Genomic DNA, 17,253 nt, shown 5'->3' on the forward strand with positions numbered 1-17,253 from the left:
GCTTCTTCCGATGTCGACCGTGTTAAATGCTGTTTTGCTGTCATGTCCTCGGCAGGCACGTGTGCGTCTTCTGGGTGGTGAATATTGGTGGCTTTGGTGGTTTACTGGTCGAATGTTCAACAACAACTACAACAACAACAACAACAACAACACCCAACGGAAGCCAGGTTCATCTGAGCTTGTGGTCTTATACACAGTCCCGCGTCGGTTGCAAGCGTGTACGTGTATGTGTATGCGAATGTGAATGTGAATGTGTGTAGAAACTAGAATTAATTACAAAAGTGTTGGGCTTTGAGGATTGAACCGCCTTTCTTTACTATAACAAGTGCTTATTATGAAGCACCATGGAAAGGTCGCAAAAGCAATGCACAAGAAACCTGATCATTCATCATCATTTTCCAAGGGTGGGCGATATGCCTCCATCGTACTCGGAAAGACGCAACGCTGAAAATTTGTACCGCGGCCATGTCGGAACACATCATTCGTAGATTAAACGAGAGAAAAAAAAAAAGGGCCAGGCATGCGGCGGCCTTGGAGCATGGGAGCATTGGAGCATGTAACATGTAGCATGGAGCATGGAGCATGGAGCATGGAGCATGGAGCTTGTAGCATGGGGAGCCTTTCCTTCTGTCATCCCATACAGTAACTAACGTACATGTGGTGAGTGTACGGATCCGTACTGTGGTGTGATATAGGTCCCATGCGATGCCCACGTCGCAAGATGCAAAGTACTTTTGAGTACCATGCAGCGTCGGCGCCCGAATGCGGTGGATTCTGGTACCCTGTAACAGAGAGATACTTTTCGCTTGCTGGCTAGCAATGGCTGCGGCCGTCAGTCTTGTAGCGAGTGGCCAAACCAAATCGGAGCTGGGTTACATGATTTGCAAAGTTTGGGAGGTGGCATCGGACAGCTCGCATTTCTTTGCCAATGCGAGTTTAGGAGGCTTTTTGTCCATGGCTGTAAAAGGTGAGTTGCTGGTAGTACCAAATGCGGAGTTCAGCAGGGTTAGCGTTGTGTGTCTCGGAAGTGTTACCCATGGCACAGCTGGCCCGATAGTGCTGCTGGAGTCATCAGACTCGGTACGACACACCCGAAGCCTCACATCGACCTTGGAAATCTCACATTCCCAAACTCCTAGACAGAGCTGAATGTACGCCACACGTTCAGATTTTGTTCTCCCAGACGCCATGACTACGCCCAAATGCTCATTGGCCCAGACGACTCAGTTATCAAGAAGTAGCGAGGTATAGAGTTTCGTGCGCCACTTGCTCAAGTGCTTCTCATTACTACGGTGACGTCCCAGGCTAACCAGGCTGTCTCCAGGTATGCTCGTTCATGGTAGGCACGGTTAAGCTTGAAAGTCAAGATGGCAAAGAGAACAGGATGAGACCCAAATAATTGGCAGTTTCCACGAATGTATACACTTGTTTTGGCGGCTGGGTACGATACCAACTGCATAAAAACAGCCTGCTTGGAAGCCTGTTGTACATATTTCGCAATAACAACAGGTAAAGTACACAGTAGAACGCGACAGAATTGGCCAAAGCTAGTTGGACTTGTATTTCGCACTAAGGTTAGCTACATAGGTATGTATGCGGCCGAGTTGGTTACGGAGCCCTTTTGGTGTGTTCGTACTGTGGCTAACTCAGAACTTCGCAGATTACAGTATGTACATACTTGGTACCGTAGTGTGGCCCTTCCCTGGAACGACAGCAATACCATACGTAGTAAGTTACCATACACGCGAACCTTTCCAGTGCATTCATCATATGGATGCATCCCTGCAGGCGACGGGAAGCTCCCCCCCCCCCCCCCCCCTTCTCCACAGCGGGGCTCGACCGAGCTGCTGGGCTGGAAAAGCGGCCTGTCTTATCTGACCTACGGATTCGCAGAGATTTTGTTGAAGCATGTCACGGTCATGTCTTGCTCATTGTCAATTTCATGGTACTTACGAGTTTGTTTACTAGCCCGAGTGCCTACAGTAGGTAGGTGGTGGGCTCTTTTCGGATTTCCGCACGTATGCCCTGCAGTGTGGGTCATACTTAGGCATGGTCCTTTCGCAAGCGTGTACGTGTACGGAGTGCTGTATTGTCAGATCGTTTGCAGATACGGCCATGTATGGCAAGTCCAGCTCTACCGTACTGTAGACGGACTACAATATGGCATTTCGCTGGCCAGAACAAAGCACATGCATGCCATATAGATACTGTAGGCTACACACATGTAGTATATGTACATGGTGGGGGATTTTGTCCATACTTACGTATAGTAGTAGTCCCTTGGCTACCAAGACTGTCCCAGGGTTTTGCAGCTGGCGGTCGCGTCCCACTTTTCACCGCTGTACATAACTAACCTTAGTAACTTACCAAGCAATCCGCAGGTCTGGAGTAACCTATTCCAGTACCAGAACGAGTCCACTCGTTCTCGAAAATCTTTAGCATGACTAGCCCCTTATCCGTGACACAATGATCTATCTCGTCATCCATGTTGATTCCAATCGCCGGTGCCACATTCGACAGACACCTTGGCCCCAGACGTCCTCCTCCGCCATCAAGGCCATGTGCAGAATAACAAGTTAGCAATGCTTAATCATGCAGGGTGTCACGTCAGGCGCGCATCCACTGCGACCTTCGTGCGCCTGGCCCGACACAGAGCGGTGCATAGCCAGAGACGTGGACAACGGCAAGCATGGATATCACCACCGTCGCAATCGCGATGGCAATCGACAGTCGCAGCCGCACATCCATCGCCGGAACCCATCCCGGAGCAGCTTGCCTCTCAAAGTCTGGCCAAACAATCCGAGGCCAGATTCAATGAGATCGGCGTCCAGCATCTCAGCGCCCATGTCTACGATCAGGTCTTTCCAGGTGGAAACACCCCGGCGCCGAAGGAGTTGGTTGAGCTATCAAGAGACCACCTCCGGCGCCATGATCTTCTCGGAAAGAACACCGACAACAACCCCCCTATTGCCTTCGATGTACCACCAATACACGGGCGGACCCTCGATGAACATTTTCACAAGCTAGGCGTCGATTGCGCCGAGCCATTCCTCACCTACGCAAAGCAGTTTGCCAAAGATAATGCGCCTCCGCGACCGAGGAAATGGGTGCGCCGAAGTGGTTGGACCAAGTACTACGCTGATGGACGATCTGAGCCTGTTGAGGCGCCCGACGACAAGCTCCTCTGTTTCGACACCGAGGTCATGTGGAAAGAGAGCTCTTTCGCCGTCATGGCCTGCGCAATGAGTCCCAACGCATGGTATGCTTGGCTGTCACCATGGCTTCTCGGCGAGTCTCAAGACGACAAACACCTGATTCCACTCGGAGACCCTTCCGAGGATAGAATCATTGTAGGGCACAATATTGGATACGACAGAGCAAGAATTCTGGAGGAATACGACCTGAAGCAGACCAGAAATTCATTCCTCGACACCATGTCTCTGCATGTAGCTGTGAATGGCATGTGCTCACAACAGCGGCCTACATGGATGAAGCACAAAAAGAGCAGGGAGTTGCGGGACAAGATCTCCAAGGAGACAGATAGTGCCGATCTCGCGAATTTATTGGCCAGCACCAACTTTAGGGAAGAGGAGGAGGAGCTTTGGGTCGAGAGAAGTGCCATCAACTCGCTGAGAGATGTCGCAAAGTTCCACCTCGACGTCACTCTGGATAAATCTGCTCGGGACGATTTTGGCGGATCGAGTCGGGACGAGATCTTGGGCAAGCTTGACCACCTCTTAGATTACTGCGCCGCCGATGTCGCCGTGACTCACAGGGTCTACAAAATTGTGTTCCCAAATTTCTTGGAGACATGCCCGCATCCAGTCAGCTTTGCTGCGTTGCGGCACTTGTCGTCGGTCATTCTACCAGTCGACGAATCCTGGGATGCATATATCGCCAACGCAGAGGCAACATATCACAAGCTGTCCGATGCCGTCACAGAACGGCTGATAGGGCTGACGGAGAAGGCACTAGAAGTGAAACACGACTCGGAAACATGGGAGAACGACCCTTGGCTGAGGCAACTCGATTGGTCTGGCATGGAAGTCAAGATGGTCAAGGGCAAGAAGAAGGGCGACCCTCCAAGGCCTGCCGCTCGTCAAAAGATGCCTGGGATGCCGAAATGGTACAAGGACCTCTTCCCAAAGAAGGACGAACCAATCAATATCTCCGTCAGGACACGCATAGCGCCGTTGTTGCTCAGGCTCATGTGGGATGGATATCCTTTACATTGGTCGGACAAGTATGGGTGGACATTCAGGGTCCCTGTTGCCGACATGTCGAAATACAGGGAAACCCAGCTTGTTCGTTGCGACCTAAGTGACGAGCCCATCGAGGCGCTCAAGGAAGATCGCAACAACTTCTACTTCAAACTACCCCACAAGGATGGTCCTACTGCACGGTGTGCGAATCCTTTGGCCAAGGGTTACTTGACATACTTTGACAAGGGAACGCTATCTTCCGAATATGCCCTCGCCAAGGAAGCCCTCGAAATGAACGCTTCTTGTTCCTACTGGATCAGCGCTCGTGACAGAATCATGTCGCAAATGGTCATTTACAATAACGAAAAGATACCAGGATCGGCAAGCGGCGGCAAGAGTCCGCATAAGCAAGGATTTATTCTACCCCAAATCATTCCCATGGGAACAATCACTCGAAGAGCTGTCGAGAACACATGGCTTACAGCTAGTAACGCAAAGAAGAATCGTGTGGGTTCCGAATTAAAGGCCATGGTTCGAGCACCGCCAGGCTATACTTTCGTGGGAGCTGACGTCGACTCCGAGGAGTTGTGGATTGCAAGCGTCATTGGTGATGCGATCTTCAAGCTACACGGCGGCAATGCCATCGGCTTCATGACACTGGAAGGCACAAAGGCTGCAGGCACAGATCTGCATTCTCGAACGGCATCCATCCTCGGCATAACCCGTAACGATGCAAAGGTGTTCAACTACGGTCGCATATATGGCGCGGGATTAAAGTTTGCTGCCACGCTTCTCCGACAATTCAATCCGGGCCTTTCGGAGACGGAGACACTTGATACTGCCGGCAAGCTCTATGCCACCACCAAGGGTACCAAGACAAATCGAAAGGCTTTATACAAGCGAGCCTTCTGGCGTGGTGGTACCGAGTCGTTCGTCTTCAACAAGCTTGAGGAGTTTGCCGAGCAAGATAAGCCTCGCACTCCCGTGCTTGGTGCTGGCATTACAGAGGCTTTGATGGGTCGCTTCGTCAGCAAAGGTGGCTTCTTAACCAGTCGTATCAACTGGGCTATCCAGTCCAGTGGTGTCGATTATCTGCACCTCCTCATTGTCGGTATGGACTTCTTGACTAGACGATTCAACATCGACGCCCGCCTTGCCATCACGGTGCATGACGAAATCCGCTACCTCGTCAAGGACGAGGACAAGTACCGGGCAGCCATGGCGTTGCAGATCGCCAACCTCTGGACCAGGGCTATGTTTGCACAGCAGGTAGGCATCAACGATCTACCACAAGCCTGCGCATACTTCTCGGCGGTGGACATCGATCATGTGCTCAGGAAGGAGGTCGATATGGACTGCATTACGCCCAGTCATTCAACATCTATCCCGCCAGGCGAGAGTTTGGATATCATGCAGCTCCTCGAAAAGGGTAAACAGGCATATCTTGATCCCTCGATCGTTCCGGAGAAATTCGCGCCGAACTTGGACAACATCTCCTACACTCCACGAGTCCCCGTCATGGAATCTCTCAACGAGGTGACAGCCGCGGACGACCTGTCCTTTTTGAAGGCCCAGATCACCAACGATGATGCAGAGCTCCGCGATATTCTAAAGAACCAGAAGAAATCGTCAACTTCAGATGCAGGCGGCTCGGGGTCTGCCAGCGGAGCAACGGGCTCCGCCAGAGGACGGCCAAGGAAGATCCTGCCCTACAGTAGTCAGCCTCAGCTGATTCCTCACATGTATGAGCCGTTTGAGAGCACAAAGTTTACGAAGAGCTTTGACGGCGGCAAGAATAAGAAATGGGTATTCGAGCGCATGCCGCCAAAGTCAAACAGGGGCTGGGGTCCACGAATCTGAGCCTCTGTCGTTGCGATATAAGATAGTTGAGTTTTGAAGAGGCAGGCTGTAGCAACATCAGCCTACGCGCTGCTCTCTTTTGTGCGTGTACGATGTTGGACGATGTTTGGACATGTATCGTGATGTAGATATTACTGGCATATAATATGGGAGGAAAGGTGGACTCGATGAGCGGTATCAAAAAGCGATCAGGTTGCATAGGGACGGCGTTGTGGCTTAGGTCATACCATGGTGGTTGTGCGCTTATTGGCGGCAACGGATGTAACTTATTGTACAATCATATAAATCTACAAAAACACCCGTCAAGCGCACCTCTTCCATCTCCCGAGCTGGCCTATATCTGTAACACTACGTAATTCTTTGATGCCCTTGTATATATATCGCCCAAGCCGAATACTAAAGATGCCACTAGACTAGTCAGACCCTTTTGAGATGTGCTCAATAAGCGGCTTAATACTCAACGACTCAAGGCGAACCTTGTATCATTGAACAATTCAACAAGTTTAAAACTGGATGCGCAGTGTAAATTGAACTAGCTGCCAGGCCAGTTACATGACCGTATCAATGATACAGCCGTCTATTCAACTGCGTAGTTGAGTTTAACACTGTCCAAAGTTAGACTAACTAATCTCTAACCGGGCGCCACCTATCCTATAGACCCCCGTCACAGAGCTCTAACCTATTCATTGATGGTGACATGCTTGGCAACCCTCGAGTTTACCAACAGGCTTAGTAAATCAGGCCTTGCATAATGGCCGACGACATCTATGAAAGATTTCGGCTTGTCAATGTCTCTCAAGTTGACTTCTGCTGTGATGATTTTTTCCTCCCCATCGGAGATAGCCTCACAGAGTGGTTTTCCATCTGGTCCGAAAATCATCGAAAACCCTCCGCCAGGCTGATGAGCTTCTGTTAAGACGCTGCTTGTTTTGATGAAATAGGGATAGGTTGGACTTACTGTTTTTGTGACGGGGTTTCCGGTGAGCATGTTCTTCTCCAGGTTCTTCTCGGTAAGGATCTGTGACGCAATAGCGACGAATGTGCACCCTTCCATCGCCATGAACTGGCTAGCCCGATAGCTCGCCTCACCAGTCTCATGATAGAGCCAGGCGATCTTTTCCGGGTCTGGCATCTCGAACTCCGCCGGCCAACTGGCGATGTGGATCTGCACACCTTGCGCATACTCGTGGTATCTGAGCAGCGGCTGAAGATGCTCCCAGCAATTTAACGCACCGATCTTGCCAAACTTGGTGTCGACTACTGTCTTCAACGATTCGGCTTGCCCATCACCCCAGATTGTTCTTTCTACATGGGTTGGCTTGATCTTGCGACGATGATGGAGGATCTCGCCCTCCTCCGATATGAACGACTGGCCCATGTAGAGGCTGGCGCCATCCCGCTCGCTGTAACCAAGGACAACCACCATGCCGGCTTTCTTAACGGCTGCTTGGATGCGCTTCATCTGGGGAGAGTCACGAGCCATAGAGTTGGCCATGTATTCGTGGACCCAGCCTCCATTGTTGATGACAGGTGATGTCCACATTTGCCTATGCCTAATGCATGAGCACGATGGAAGACGACAAAGAGAGGGCATGCATACCAGGGATACCCTGGAATCCATACTTCAGGAAAGCCCAGCACTTGAACTCCATCAGAAGCAGCCTGCTCGATCAAAGCAATCGTTTTATCAACGCTTCCCTCTAGATCCAGCCAGACGGGCTCGGCTTGAACAGCCCCGACTTTGACGATTTTATCCATGGCGAAGAGGGGACCGAAAACTTGCTCTGTCCTGTAAGAACAATAGTATCAAACAGAGGCGACGATGGACATGTAGTTTTTATATGTAAAAAAAAATATCATCGGCGATAGACGCATTATTATAAACAATACCTTCCTACTCCGGGAAGCGCATCTAGTCAAGGAGGAGAAGCAGATCTCCGCATGTTGACTTAGACGATACTTGCAGTATGAACCACAGCTTCTCTAGCTTGGGTCGCCTGTGCATCAGTGACAGCAGAGCCCCCCCCCGCATTTGAACAACAGATACGAAGATCTTAACCACCAACAAGCTGTGTCAGAGCTGGTATCCGTTGGCTCTAGACACTTGTAAATGCATTGACGTAACCAAGTCCTCCCAGATGCGTGCAAGATACCGTGATTCTCTGGCCATAACCCCGCAATTAGAGGCTAGGCTCCATCGACTTGATAGCAAACTCCTTCCATGTCCAGTCCGATAGCAAACTCCTTCCGTGTTCTGAATTCCCAAGTGCAGCTAAGAGTGGAACAAGCTCGGTGTTTCTGCAGTATGTTCTATGTCAACGCTTTTGAAGTGCTGCGCCCAAGATATCCGGTTACCGATTGCACGTTATACCATCTGCTTAAAGCAATCTACCACGTGTTTCCGCTCGTCCTTGAGTTGACCCTGTGCTGAAAGACGTGGGGAGACGCGATCTTTCTAACCGCATTGCCCCTTGATACTAAGATGGCCATCTCGCGCACTGTAGTATACTAGCCCGCTGTGGTGTTCGTCGCTTATCTGCTTCACTTTCGCACGCATGATAGTACTTTTATTCGTAATTTGTGTCAGCGTTTAATCGACTAATAAACTTATCTTAGTCTAAAAGAAATAAAATAAAATATACGACAAAATGGTGATAAGTTCGAATGATATCGCGCAAAAGGTCTGTCCCATATCCCTAAATGGACTTATAACTGTGTTTAGTCCGTATTCTCACACCTCCTTACTGCCATCAGTCCTCCTCGTGTCAGCTGCTGAGTTTTATTAATTTCTATAGAAATACCTTGCTATTGACTTCAATCTAGTGGCAGAATTTGGTACTTCCATCGCTAGAAAGCCGCTGTTTAATTGTTCTCTTGCACGTGTTCAGTATCGTAGTCAGGTAGTATATTTGCTAGTTTAAGCTTCATCTCATAAATAGCTAAAAAGCGCCCTGTGTTTGGTTACTTATTTGTTCCAGGTCGAAAACATATTTGCTCGCCGAAGTCGTAGGCTTGATGGCCGTGTATGTCTGGGATTTTGACTTGGTGATAAATTTGGCTGGGTTTATCCCTTTGGCATCAGGATGATTGGTTTCATCGGACTGAATGCTTTGTATTGGCAAGGCCCGAATAGTACCGTGTGGTATAGTGGTGTCGGAACCGTCGTACTCAACGGAATCTCCCTTGAGGGTCAATTAAGTTTCAATTATTTTGGCGTTGGCTTTGAAAAGCTTCAACATATCTACGTGGCAAATCGGAGGATTTGTGCCTGATATGAACAGGTGTCAAATTGACTTATCATATATTCAATGCTATTAGATGTGCCGCACGAGAAATAAGATCTTTAAACTGCGGAGCTGATGCCAGAATTAGTGAATTTTCCCTGTTTCGTGCAAGTAATTTTCCCCTTGGATGTAGCTAGTCGTTATGCCACCTACTTTGTCTTTGTTTTATTGCTTGGTCTTTCAGCTAAGATTGTCCCATTACTGAAATCCTTTTTAAGGTCGGAAGTGGTGGAACGAGTCTTAATGGAGCTGCCAAGCCGGCATTGACTGCCAATGGACCATTCAAAGTTACTTCGGACTTGTGTTCGGCATGTGCCAACCTCTTATAACTCGTAAGTATCAATTACCTTATACCGATTTCATCTATTTAAAGATCATAACTCAATAGTAATAAGGCATGCAACACTTCCACTAGACTAGTCGATGAATTGCTGATTAGGATTGGTTGGAGAGTTTCTTACCGGCAGTAATACGCAGTATCCACTTCCAGTATATAATGGAACGCGTATGTGGCCTATTCCGTTATATAACAACTATGATAGTCTATGTCTTTGCAGATATAATACAATGCAAAAGAGCAGTGATGAAATTACTAATAAAGGACTATAAGGTATGGAAAGAAGATATTTTGTGAAAGAACTTAAATCAAAATGAAATCATAATGAGAGGCTGACTTGTCGAAACTATTTTGTAATATTAGTAGTTAAATATATACTTCCAGGCCGAGTTATCTACTGAAGTCGAAGATAATGGCTCAAGACGGGTAATATATACTAAAATGAATCTTCAAAGTGCTGAATTGCGAGACGCAAGATCGATTCGATGGCCAATTCTCAATTGTCGATGTAGAAGACAGCGTTCAGATCTAATGATATCAGTTACGATATCCGGGATTGTTATAACTGCCATATCAACAAGTACGAAGCCGCCGACTTTACGCGACACGATGCATCTACGAGGGCCGATCTGTAAGATTTACGCATGTTTTGATGCTACAATAGCAATGGATGGATGAATTGGTCAAATTAATAAGGCCTGCCTTCTTGGAATCCAAGGGACTTCGGCTGTTCTTAAGGTGCGTTACCGGCTATCGATGGGGTGTTCGAAGTTCTCTCAATTAGGTTTACAGGATAATCCTTAACCTTATCGGGGATCTGTAAGCTTACAACCTTAAGTTATAGCACAAACTCAAATGATAGAGTGAAATATTTTGATTACTCGATTATCCACTACGTGAAAGCAACAACACTGATCTCCCTAAACAAAAGCCTCCCAATCGCCGCTACCTAAAGGACCTGGATTATAGTTGAACCTTTTACAGCTTTTCGAAAACCTCAACAGCAGCTTTAGCAGTGGAAGCTGCACTAGCTGGGTTCTGCCCCGTGACAAGACGACCATCAATGATGTGAAAGTCATCCCAAATTCCAGAGGATCGTTCATCTGTGAGTTTACCACATTAGCATTCATGCTCTGACAGCTTCGATTATGTCTTAGGAGGATATATCACTCACAAGTGGCGCCCAGTCGAGCCGCGATGTCCTCGACCAACTCCACCTTCCAGCTCTTGAGCTCCTCCATGATCTTCATGGCGTCTTCAGCTTCAGTGGTGAAGCCTGTGAGCTTCTTTCCCTTGATCAGAGGCTCACCGGTTGTGCGGTCGATCATATTGGCGAAGATAGCGGGTCCGTGACAGACTGAGGAGACAACACCGCCGTTCGCCCATACCTGCTCAGCAACGCTGCGCAAAGCAGAAGCAGTGGGATAATCGATCAACGCGGCATGGCCAGCCGAGGCATAGAAGAGACCGTACTTTGAGCCGTCTAGGTCCGCAGCCTTGGGCATGTTGTCGAGCTTTTGGCGGAATTCGCTGTTGGTGTCATTCCAGGTTGCAAGATCGTCACCACTGAGGAAGTCCGGCTGCTGAGATAGCCAGTCGGGTGTGTAAGTGCCGGTTTCCGAAGCGAGGTCGACTTCGAATCCAGCGGCTCTCAAGACATTGTAGGGATGTAGTGCCTCGCTGATGAACACGCCGGTAGTTTCCTTGCCGTTGAAAAGACTGGCCTGCGCAGAGGTAACAGCGATCAAAGCACGACGAGCTGGCGACATAGTGGATCAAATAGTTGATCGTACTTGTGATGGTTATGTTTTGAAGAGTGGTAAGCGACTAAATGGATCTGTAGGGTGGTGAAAGTTTGATTACAGAAACGGTGGAAGCGAGCTCTTGTTATAGATGAATGATGATGTTGTTGGATGATGTTCTGCAAAAAGACAGATCAATTGGAAGGCGGACATCGCCCTCTTTATAGATATCAACTTGTATCCCTACGCATTAATCTCATAGTTGATGAGTTCGGAGTGACGGAGATGCTGGAGTGCTCTTGGCGGAATGTTTTCTCCAGCAATCTGTACGTATTGAATAGGACTTTGTGTGCACGAGCAGGTCTGCATAAGAACGTCTAAACTCCACTTCAGCTGCGTCAGGACTGGACTAGACAAGATGTAGCATGCATGACTCCGTAGTGGAGCGTCTGGAGTGATTCCTACTGGTGACTCGTAAGTTATGAAGGAGTCGCTCCCATTGGTCGCATTGCCTATAATCCCTGCCCACCGAGAGTGCACTAGGTTAGGTCTTTTATCCACGGAGCAACTCCAGACTTAGAAGGAATTGACATTAAGCCGAGCTTTGTGGACATGTTACAAAAGGACCTCACATGTCTTTGATGATTAGCAGTATGATGTCCCTTCTTAGGGTACGTTATGGTATATTATAGTACTGACATGAATGTGTCATATCTCTCTCTATGTATGCTTGGTCAATTGCGTTATTTGGTCAAGTCATCCATTGCGGGCATTCTCAACTGTGTTTCTAAAACAACACATCAGGCGCGCTTTTATCTCATCCTCATTCATTGTTAAGACACCCATGATCTCTACCAAGACTTGGTCCTTCAGAGGGTTGACTCAGTTAGGCCAAAGTACATCAAGGTCGGCCCAGAAGTCTACGTCGAGAACCATATCAAACAGGTCGGTGCCGAAGCCTTCGTTATTAGTCTGGATGTCGTTGAAGTCAAATGCCCTGTCGGTCCAAGACGCCGAATTAGTCATTGCTTGTGATTCAATCATGGCCATATCCATAGCCACTGTCGTGTTGTTGGTCGTTCCTCGGTTTCCAAACGCATCGTTCTGAATCTTGGCATCTGTTAGCGAATCAACTCTGATGATGAGCTCCCTCGCAATCTTTGCTGCATTGGCTGCTACCACGAATCCTACCCCGAAGATGTCAAACACTGCGATTGCTAAGTCGACTGCTTCTCTCGCTGATCTTGCCAACGATCCGTGTGGATACGAAACCAAGAATCCAATGAGCGTCATGGCAGCACTCCATTGCCATTGGAAAGCCTCATGCCAGCCATTCAAGATAGATGTTGAGGAAAGGACTTGATGCGTTATTTTTGACAGAGCTATCGCATGCGCGGCGCACTTTGCACCGACGCCTTCGGTTAACAGGCCAACAGTCGACACTGTGGTTAAGGAGATCAATGGCCGATAGAGGTCGACACACAGGTGATGGTACGTCAGCTCTAAGAGCACACGCTGCCGCTGGAGCCACATGGGTGCAAACTGTTCGAGGTCTAGTTCGGTTCCGTCGGTGGACAATGTCAGCCCGCCATTCTTTCGATTCACCCTAAGTGCCATAGGCACTTCAGCAGCCCACCCGTCAAGGTCCCGCGTATGTGGGCTCAGACACTGCGCATAGTCTTCTAACGCGTGCGCGTTATCCCACAGCATCTGCCCGTCATCCAGTACCGGCTCTTTGGCATAGAAGGAGACGTGTGCTGTCCGTACATTTTGATAAAGCTTAGTTTGTTGAAGATTAAAGCTCAGCCAAGTGGTGTTCATCCCAATGGGCGCGAAGGTTGATCCGGAACCCACGGCGGCATCTAAGTCATCCCCAGGTAGGTCAGGCATAACGTGATGGTCGCTCAGCAAGAATGGCCGGCCAAGCTTCATCCCGATCTTGCTATCGACTAGGTAGACCGCCCACCACAAGCGCCTCCGCATCTGTCGCTCCTGCTCGGATATGGTACCAGGAGCCTCCAGGTGAAGTCCAAGAGCATGAGCTGTTCGTACGGACAGGGCACAGGCAATATCTACCATATTGTGGAAAGAGCCGCCACAAAGATACGCAATGCAGAGAAGATGGCATTGCAGAGTTGCAATAGTAGGACTTTCGGATTCTAGCGAGAGCAACATTTGAGCTCGTCGATAGTGCCATCGACCTGCGATTGTGGCATCATTGTTTTCTGCAATAGCACCCTGACGTTCGCTGGGCAATGCTGAGATGCCGACTTGCATGCACATGGCGAGGATAATATCGACTAGTGCTGACGGTTTGCGGAAATTGCTAGATCTAACCCACAAAGATTGGTAGTGCTTCTTGAACTGCCTTTCGTCAACGATCGGGACGAATGACGTGTGGTATGTCTCCCAGAACATATTTATGAAGTACTCCTCCTGTACCGGAGTGAGATACACAGCTGTCGATGCCAAATCATTTGCTGATGCCGCGACATGACGAGCCAGATCATCAAAATTAGTAGCCGTTCTTTCGAGGAGCGCACTGCTGCTGGCTGATAGAGGAACCATATTGTTTGTGGAATTGAGATGTTGAAATGAAGTACTTAGGAAAGTACTCAAGCGATTGGTATAATAATAAAGCGACGAGGGGCCGAACCAAGTCTCATTTGGTGAGCGTCCTGGGCGAAGTCTAACACCGTCCCAGTACCTTTGCTTTGGCTCTTTTTCATCGCGATGATCGATACTTGGAAGCGCAGACGCGATCGATAGATACGAATCGGCTGGCGTAAGCTGTTCATTCTCGCGCTCTCGCTGAAGCTCAGCTTCTAGTTCTTTGACTCTGACCTGGAGGCGCCCAATCTCCCCATGGGCCTGTGACAGCGTTGATACTTTCGTGTTCTCGTCATTACTACAAGTCCGGTTCCTTGCTTTGCAATTAGAACAAGGAAAATTGTTGTCGCATTTGATGCGATGAACCCGACAGGCGTTACAGGCTCTGGCGACCTGAATCCGCTTCTGTTTCAGTCGCGTGGATTGATACTGGTGCGAATTATTGCGTACAGTGCCGCCTGGGTACGGGCTGTTAGTAGCCATCTCTAAAAACAAAAGAGATTGAAGGGTAGGCACATCAACTTGGATATTGCAAACTTTTACCAAATCCTAGGTGCCGGGCCGAAGCATGTGCTGTTAGGAAATCGATAAGTCGGCCGCTGCAACGTCCGCCTTGTAAGCACTACGTCCGACCCCTCCCGAGATCCACGCATAATAATCGCAAGGATACTGGACTCGCTCCCATTGGTCAGTAATTTGTCCATTCAATTTGTCCATCCATGCAAATTATGCATGCGAAGGTTTACATGAAGTACGGTGCACTATATATAGTGTGACTGTATCGCATTCTCACGTCTGAGCTCCCTAGCAACTAACTAAGGTTAGGTTAGGCTTTTGCAGGGCCGCATTGGCGTGGGAACGACACCCAGCCTGTTTACGCCTCGATAAAATACCCCAGGTGGCGATGCTTCTCTTCCGTCTCTTTCAAATATGAGGTATTGAGAACGCAAACTATTTCGAGCGACCAAAAAAGAAATGCCCGGCCAGGAGTCTGCCTCGTGTCTATTAGTTGCGATGATGTTCAGCCCTGCTCAGAAAATAATGGCAGTATTCAAACCGACCAGTCCTCGGGTTCTGTACTTTGATGCCATGATCTGAGCGCATTCAAAATCGTTTCAAGCTGAACCGCGTATATAAGACATGCATATTGAACCAAAGGCTTATTTGATATCGGACGTTATATGGTCCGTTGGGCCTGTCGTAATCTTGCACGGTTTTGCGAATGGCTTTATCCAGCGATGGCCATTCCTGAGGAGGCAACGGACAGACGAACATTGCCGCTAGAGTGCTTACCTATTAAAAGCTTATCCCGTACAATTCACATTACACACTACGGCGGTCGCCATGTCTACATCGTCAGTGTATCTAACGTTGTGAGACAATCAGATGCGCCGAGAGCTGGAGTGCACTCTCCTTGCTTATTGTGTCTCTTGACACTGTTTGAATTTCGGTATGGGCTGTATAGCATGCTCGACAACACGGCTAAGACTCTAAAACCTTCAGCTACCCCTCACTTTAACTCTCTAAATACCATACTTAGATGTGCATGCTCCGTAGGGGTAAATAGCTCCCGCGCAGAGACCCTGCGTTGTCAACAACGCAAATATCATCAACCAATTGCTCAAGCCTGCCGTATTCTGATAGTCTACATCACTGGGAACTCTGCATATATACCATGAACCTGCAATCCATATTCACCGCATGAGCGATATTGGAAGAATACACAGACAAAAGCCAATGATTTTTGTAGACTTGGGGCACCATGTACTTTGACAATATCGGACTGAAATCGCCGCCCAAGGTACATAAAGAAGTGTATAATGCTCGGCTCTGAAGACTGCACCACTTGGATTTCTCAACCGACCACAGGCATCGTAGACTGGTATAGCTTTGGAAATTTTCGCATACCTACAAATATGCTTTGCGTCTTTCCATTCAGTCTCATTTTCCTCCCTTTGATCACACCTGCAGCATGCTACCCACATCTCGAGAATCAGTGGCAGAGTCGCGAGATTGCTGCTGGCGGTATGGTGGGTTGCCCTGTGCAGGATATGTATAACTTGACATCCGTACCGCAAGCTGGTCTACTGGGATTGACCAAGCAGGTCTTGTCCGCCTGTGTGGTAGGCGGCGGTTCGACTATCAATCGCATGATGTTGCCCCGTGGAGCAGCAGGTGACTATGATAACTGGGGCAAGTTGAATGACGAACCTGGATGGGGGTTTGAAGGCTTGATCCGTTATTTCAAGTTCAAGAAGGTAAGTGCCTAATCACCATCTTGCCGAGATTGCTCATATGCTCCAGAGTGCCATGTTCCAAGAACCCCTTCTATATCTAGTATGCGACTATAATATCACCTGGGATCTAAGTGTATACGGCGATAACTCGCCTACACGTGCTAGTATTTCTTCATTTCAGTACCCAGGGCTCTTTAAGTCTGTATGCCTTCCAGCAAGATCAAGACTGGCAATAACAAGTACCTCAGTAGCAGGGTACGGAGAAATTCATTCTAGTCTCTCAGATCGACGGTGGCAGTGGCAAAGCCTACGGCATAATTTGGTATCCTGTACGTGTCAGAACTGATCAGTAAACATGCATCTGCGTTCAATGCTAACATGTGCAGAACGCCTTAGGAAACAGAGCTATTACCCGTTCATATGCCGTTACCGGATACTACGACCCCGTGGCAGACCGCACTGATCTTCATATATTGACTTGCTACTGGCTGAATGAGGTGCTCTTCGACGCAAAGCTAAAGGCAAATGGCGTCCGTATTTAAAAGCGCGGACTTCTCTACAATGAAGGGGCTACTTGGATTAAGGCCAAAAAAGAAATAATCTGGTCACCGGGGCTCTCCATAGCCCGCAAGTCCTTCAAATGAGTGGTATGCTATTTCCTTCATTCCTGATAACCTTGCCTAGCAAATTTTCTCAGTACCTGAAGCGCGCGCCTAAGGCCTGCTTGGCATTTAGTACTGAACAGGTAAATAAAGTCGGTTAATAGTCGTATATGTATCGGGTCTTCGTCACTCCTCGAGCAAGCGGGTATCGAGTTGCTCGTCGGTCTGTCTAGTGTCGGCAGCAATCTACAAGACCATCCGACCTCTTTTATTCCTTAAACTGTAAGTTAACTCTCCTGCCTATTCGACAGCCACCGAATACACAAAATAGAGACAAAAAATGTTGACCCGAGCCCTCAATACATGACTGAGAATCAGG

General features: G+C 48.5%; 5 protein-coding genes across 5 annotated transcripts; 2 read left to right on the plus strand and 3 right to left on the minus strand.

Moving 5' to 3' along the window:
* Window positions 1–2,337: 2,337 nt before the first annotated feature.
* On the plus strand, window positions 2,338–6,372 carry BKA67DRAFT_566152 (DNA polymerase gamma). The gene has a single exon (XM_046102856.1). The coding sequence runs from the start codon at window positions 2,583–2,585 to the stop codon at window positions 6,060–6,062; it is 3,480 nt and encodes a 1,159-aa protein (XP_045959025.1). The 5' UTR covers window positions 2,338–2,582; the 3' UTR covers window positions 6,063–6,372.
* A 29-nt stretch (window positions 6,373–6,401) lies between these two features.
* BKA67DRAFT_288879 (carbon-nitrogen hydrolase) lies at window positions 6,402–8,051 on the minus strand. Its single transcript, XM_046095997.1, has 3 exons — window positions 7,663–8,051; window positions 7,021–7,615; window positions 6,402–6,960 (listed from the first exon to the last, which is right to left on the minus strand). Exons 1-3 carry the CDS (start codon window positions 7,818–7,820, stop codon window positions 6,742–6,744), a joined length of 972 nt encoding a protein of 323 aa, XP_045959026.1. The 5' UTR covers window positions 7,821–8,051; the 3' UTR covers window positions 6,402–6,741.
* Window positions 8,052–10,554: 2,503 nt separating this feature from the next.
* BKA67DRAFT_566156 (class I glutamine amidotransferase-like protein) lies at window positions 10,555–11,801 on the minus strand. Its single transcript, XM_046102857.1, has 2 exons — window positions 10,858–11,801; window positions 10,555–10,786 (listed from the first exon to the last, which is right to left on the minus strand). Exons 1-2 carry the CDS (start codon window positions 11,450–11,452, stop codon window positions 10,662–10,664), a joined length of 720 nt encoding a protein of 239 aa, XP_045959027.1. The 5' UTR covers window positions 11,453–11,801; the 3' UTR covers window positions 10,555–10,661.
* A 277-nt stretch (window positions 11,802–12,078) lies between these two features.
* Window positions 12,079–14,518, minus strand: BKA67DRAFT_624055 (fungal-specific transcription factor domain-containing protein; the record flags this gene model as incomplete). The annotated part of the gene is made up of 2 exons (XM_046105517.1): window positions 12,079–13,977; window positions 14,041–14,518. The coding sequence occupies 2 exons, from the start codon at window positions 14,516–14,518 to the stop codon at window positions 12,308–12,310; spliced, it is 2,148 nt and encodes a 715-aa protein (XP_045959028.1). The 3' UTR covers window positions 12,079–12,307.
* A 1,279-nt stretch (window positions 14,519–15,797) lies between these two features.
* On the plus strand, window positions 15,798–16,814 carry BKA67DRAFT_536060 (uncharacterized protein; the record flags this gene model as incomplete). Its single annotated transcript, XM_046100101.1, has 5 exons — window positions 15,798–15,836; window positions 16,027–16,293; window positions 16,340–16,474; window positions 16,527–16,601; window positions 16,659–16,814. 5 exons carry the CDS (start codon window positions 15,798–15,800, stop codon window positions 16,812–16,814), a joined length of 672 nt encoding a protein of 223 aa, XP_045959029.1.
* Window positions 16,815–17,253: the final 439 nt, after the last annotated feature.

The sequence above is a fragment of the Truncatella angustata genome (assembly GCF_020726525.1).
Source record: "Truncatella angustata strain MPI-SDFR-AT-0073 chromosome Unknown BKA67scaffold_4, whole genome shotgun sequence".
Classification (NCBI taxonomy): Eukaryota; Fungi; Ascomycota; class Sordariomycetes; order Amphisphaeriales; family Sporocadaceae; genus Truncatella; species Truncatella angustata.

What these genes read in the sequence shown, in the direction of transcription:
- BKA67DRAFT_566152 (XM_046102856.1), top strand. Translation starts at nt 2,583, where the DNA reads ATGCTTAATCATGCAGGGTGTCACGTCAGGCGCGCATCCACTGCGACC.
- BKA67DRAFT_288879 (XM_046095997.1), bottom strand. Translation starts at nt 7,820, where the DNA reads ATGGATAAAATCGTCAAAGTCGGGGCTGTTCAAGCCGAGCCCGTCTGG. An exon ending in TGGATTCCAGGGTATCCCTG is followed by an intron (nt 7,616 to 7,662) that starts GTATGCATGCCC and finishes CTCATGCATTAG; the next exon opens with GCATAGGCAAATGTGGACAT. An exon ending in GAAACCCCGTCACAAAAACA is followed by an intron (nt 6,961 to 7,020) that starts GTAAGTCCAACC and finishes GAAGCTCATCAG; the next exon opens with CCTGGCGGAGGGTTTTCGAT.
- BKA67DRAFT_566156 (XM_046102857.1), bottom strand. Translation starts at nt 11,452, where the DNA reads ATGTCGCCAGCTCGTCGTGCTTTGATCGCTGTTACCTCTGCGCAGGCC. An exon ending in GGCTCGACTGGGCGCCACTT is followed by an intron (nt 10,787 to 10,857) that starts GTGAGTGATATA and finishes GTAAACTCACAG; the next exon opens with ATGAACGATCCTCTGGAATT.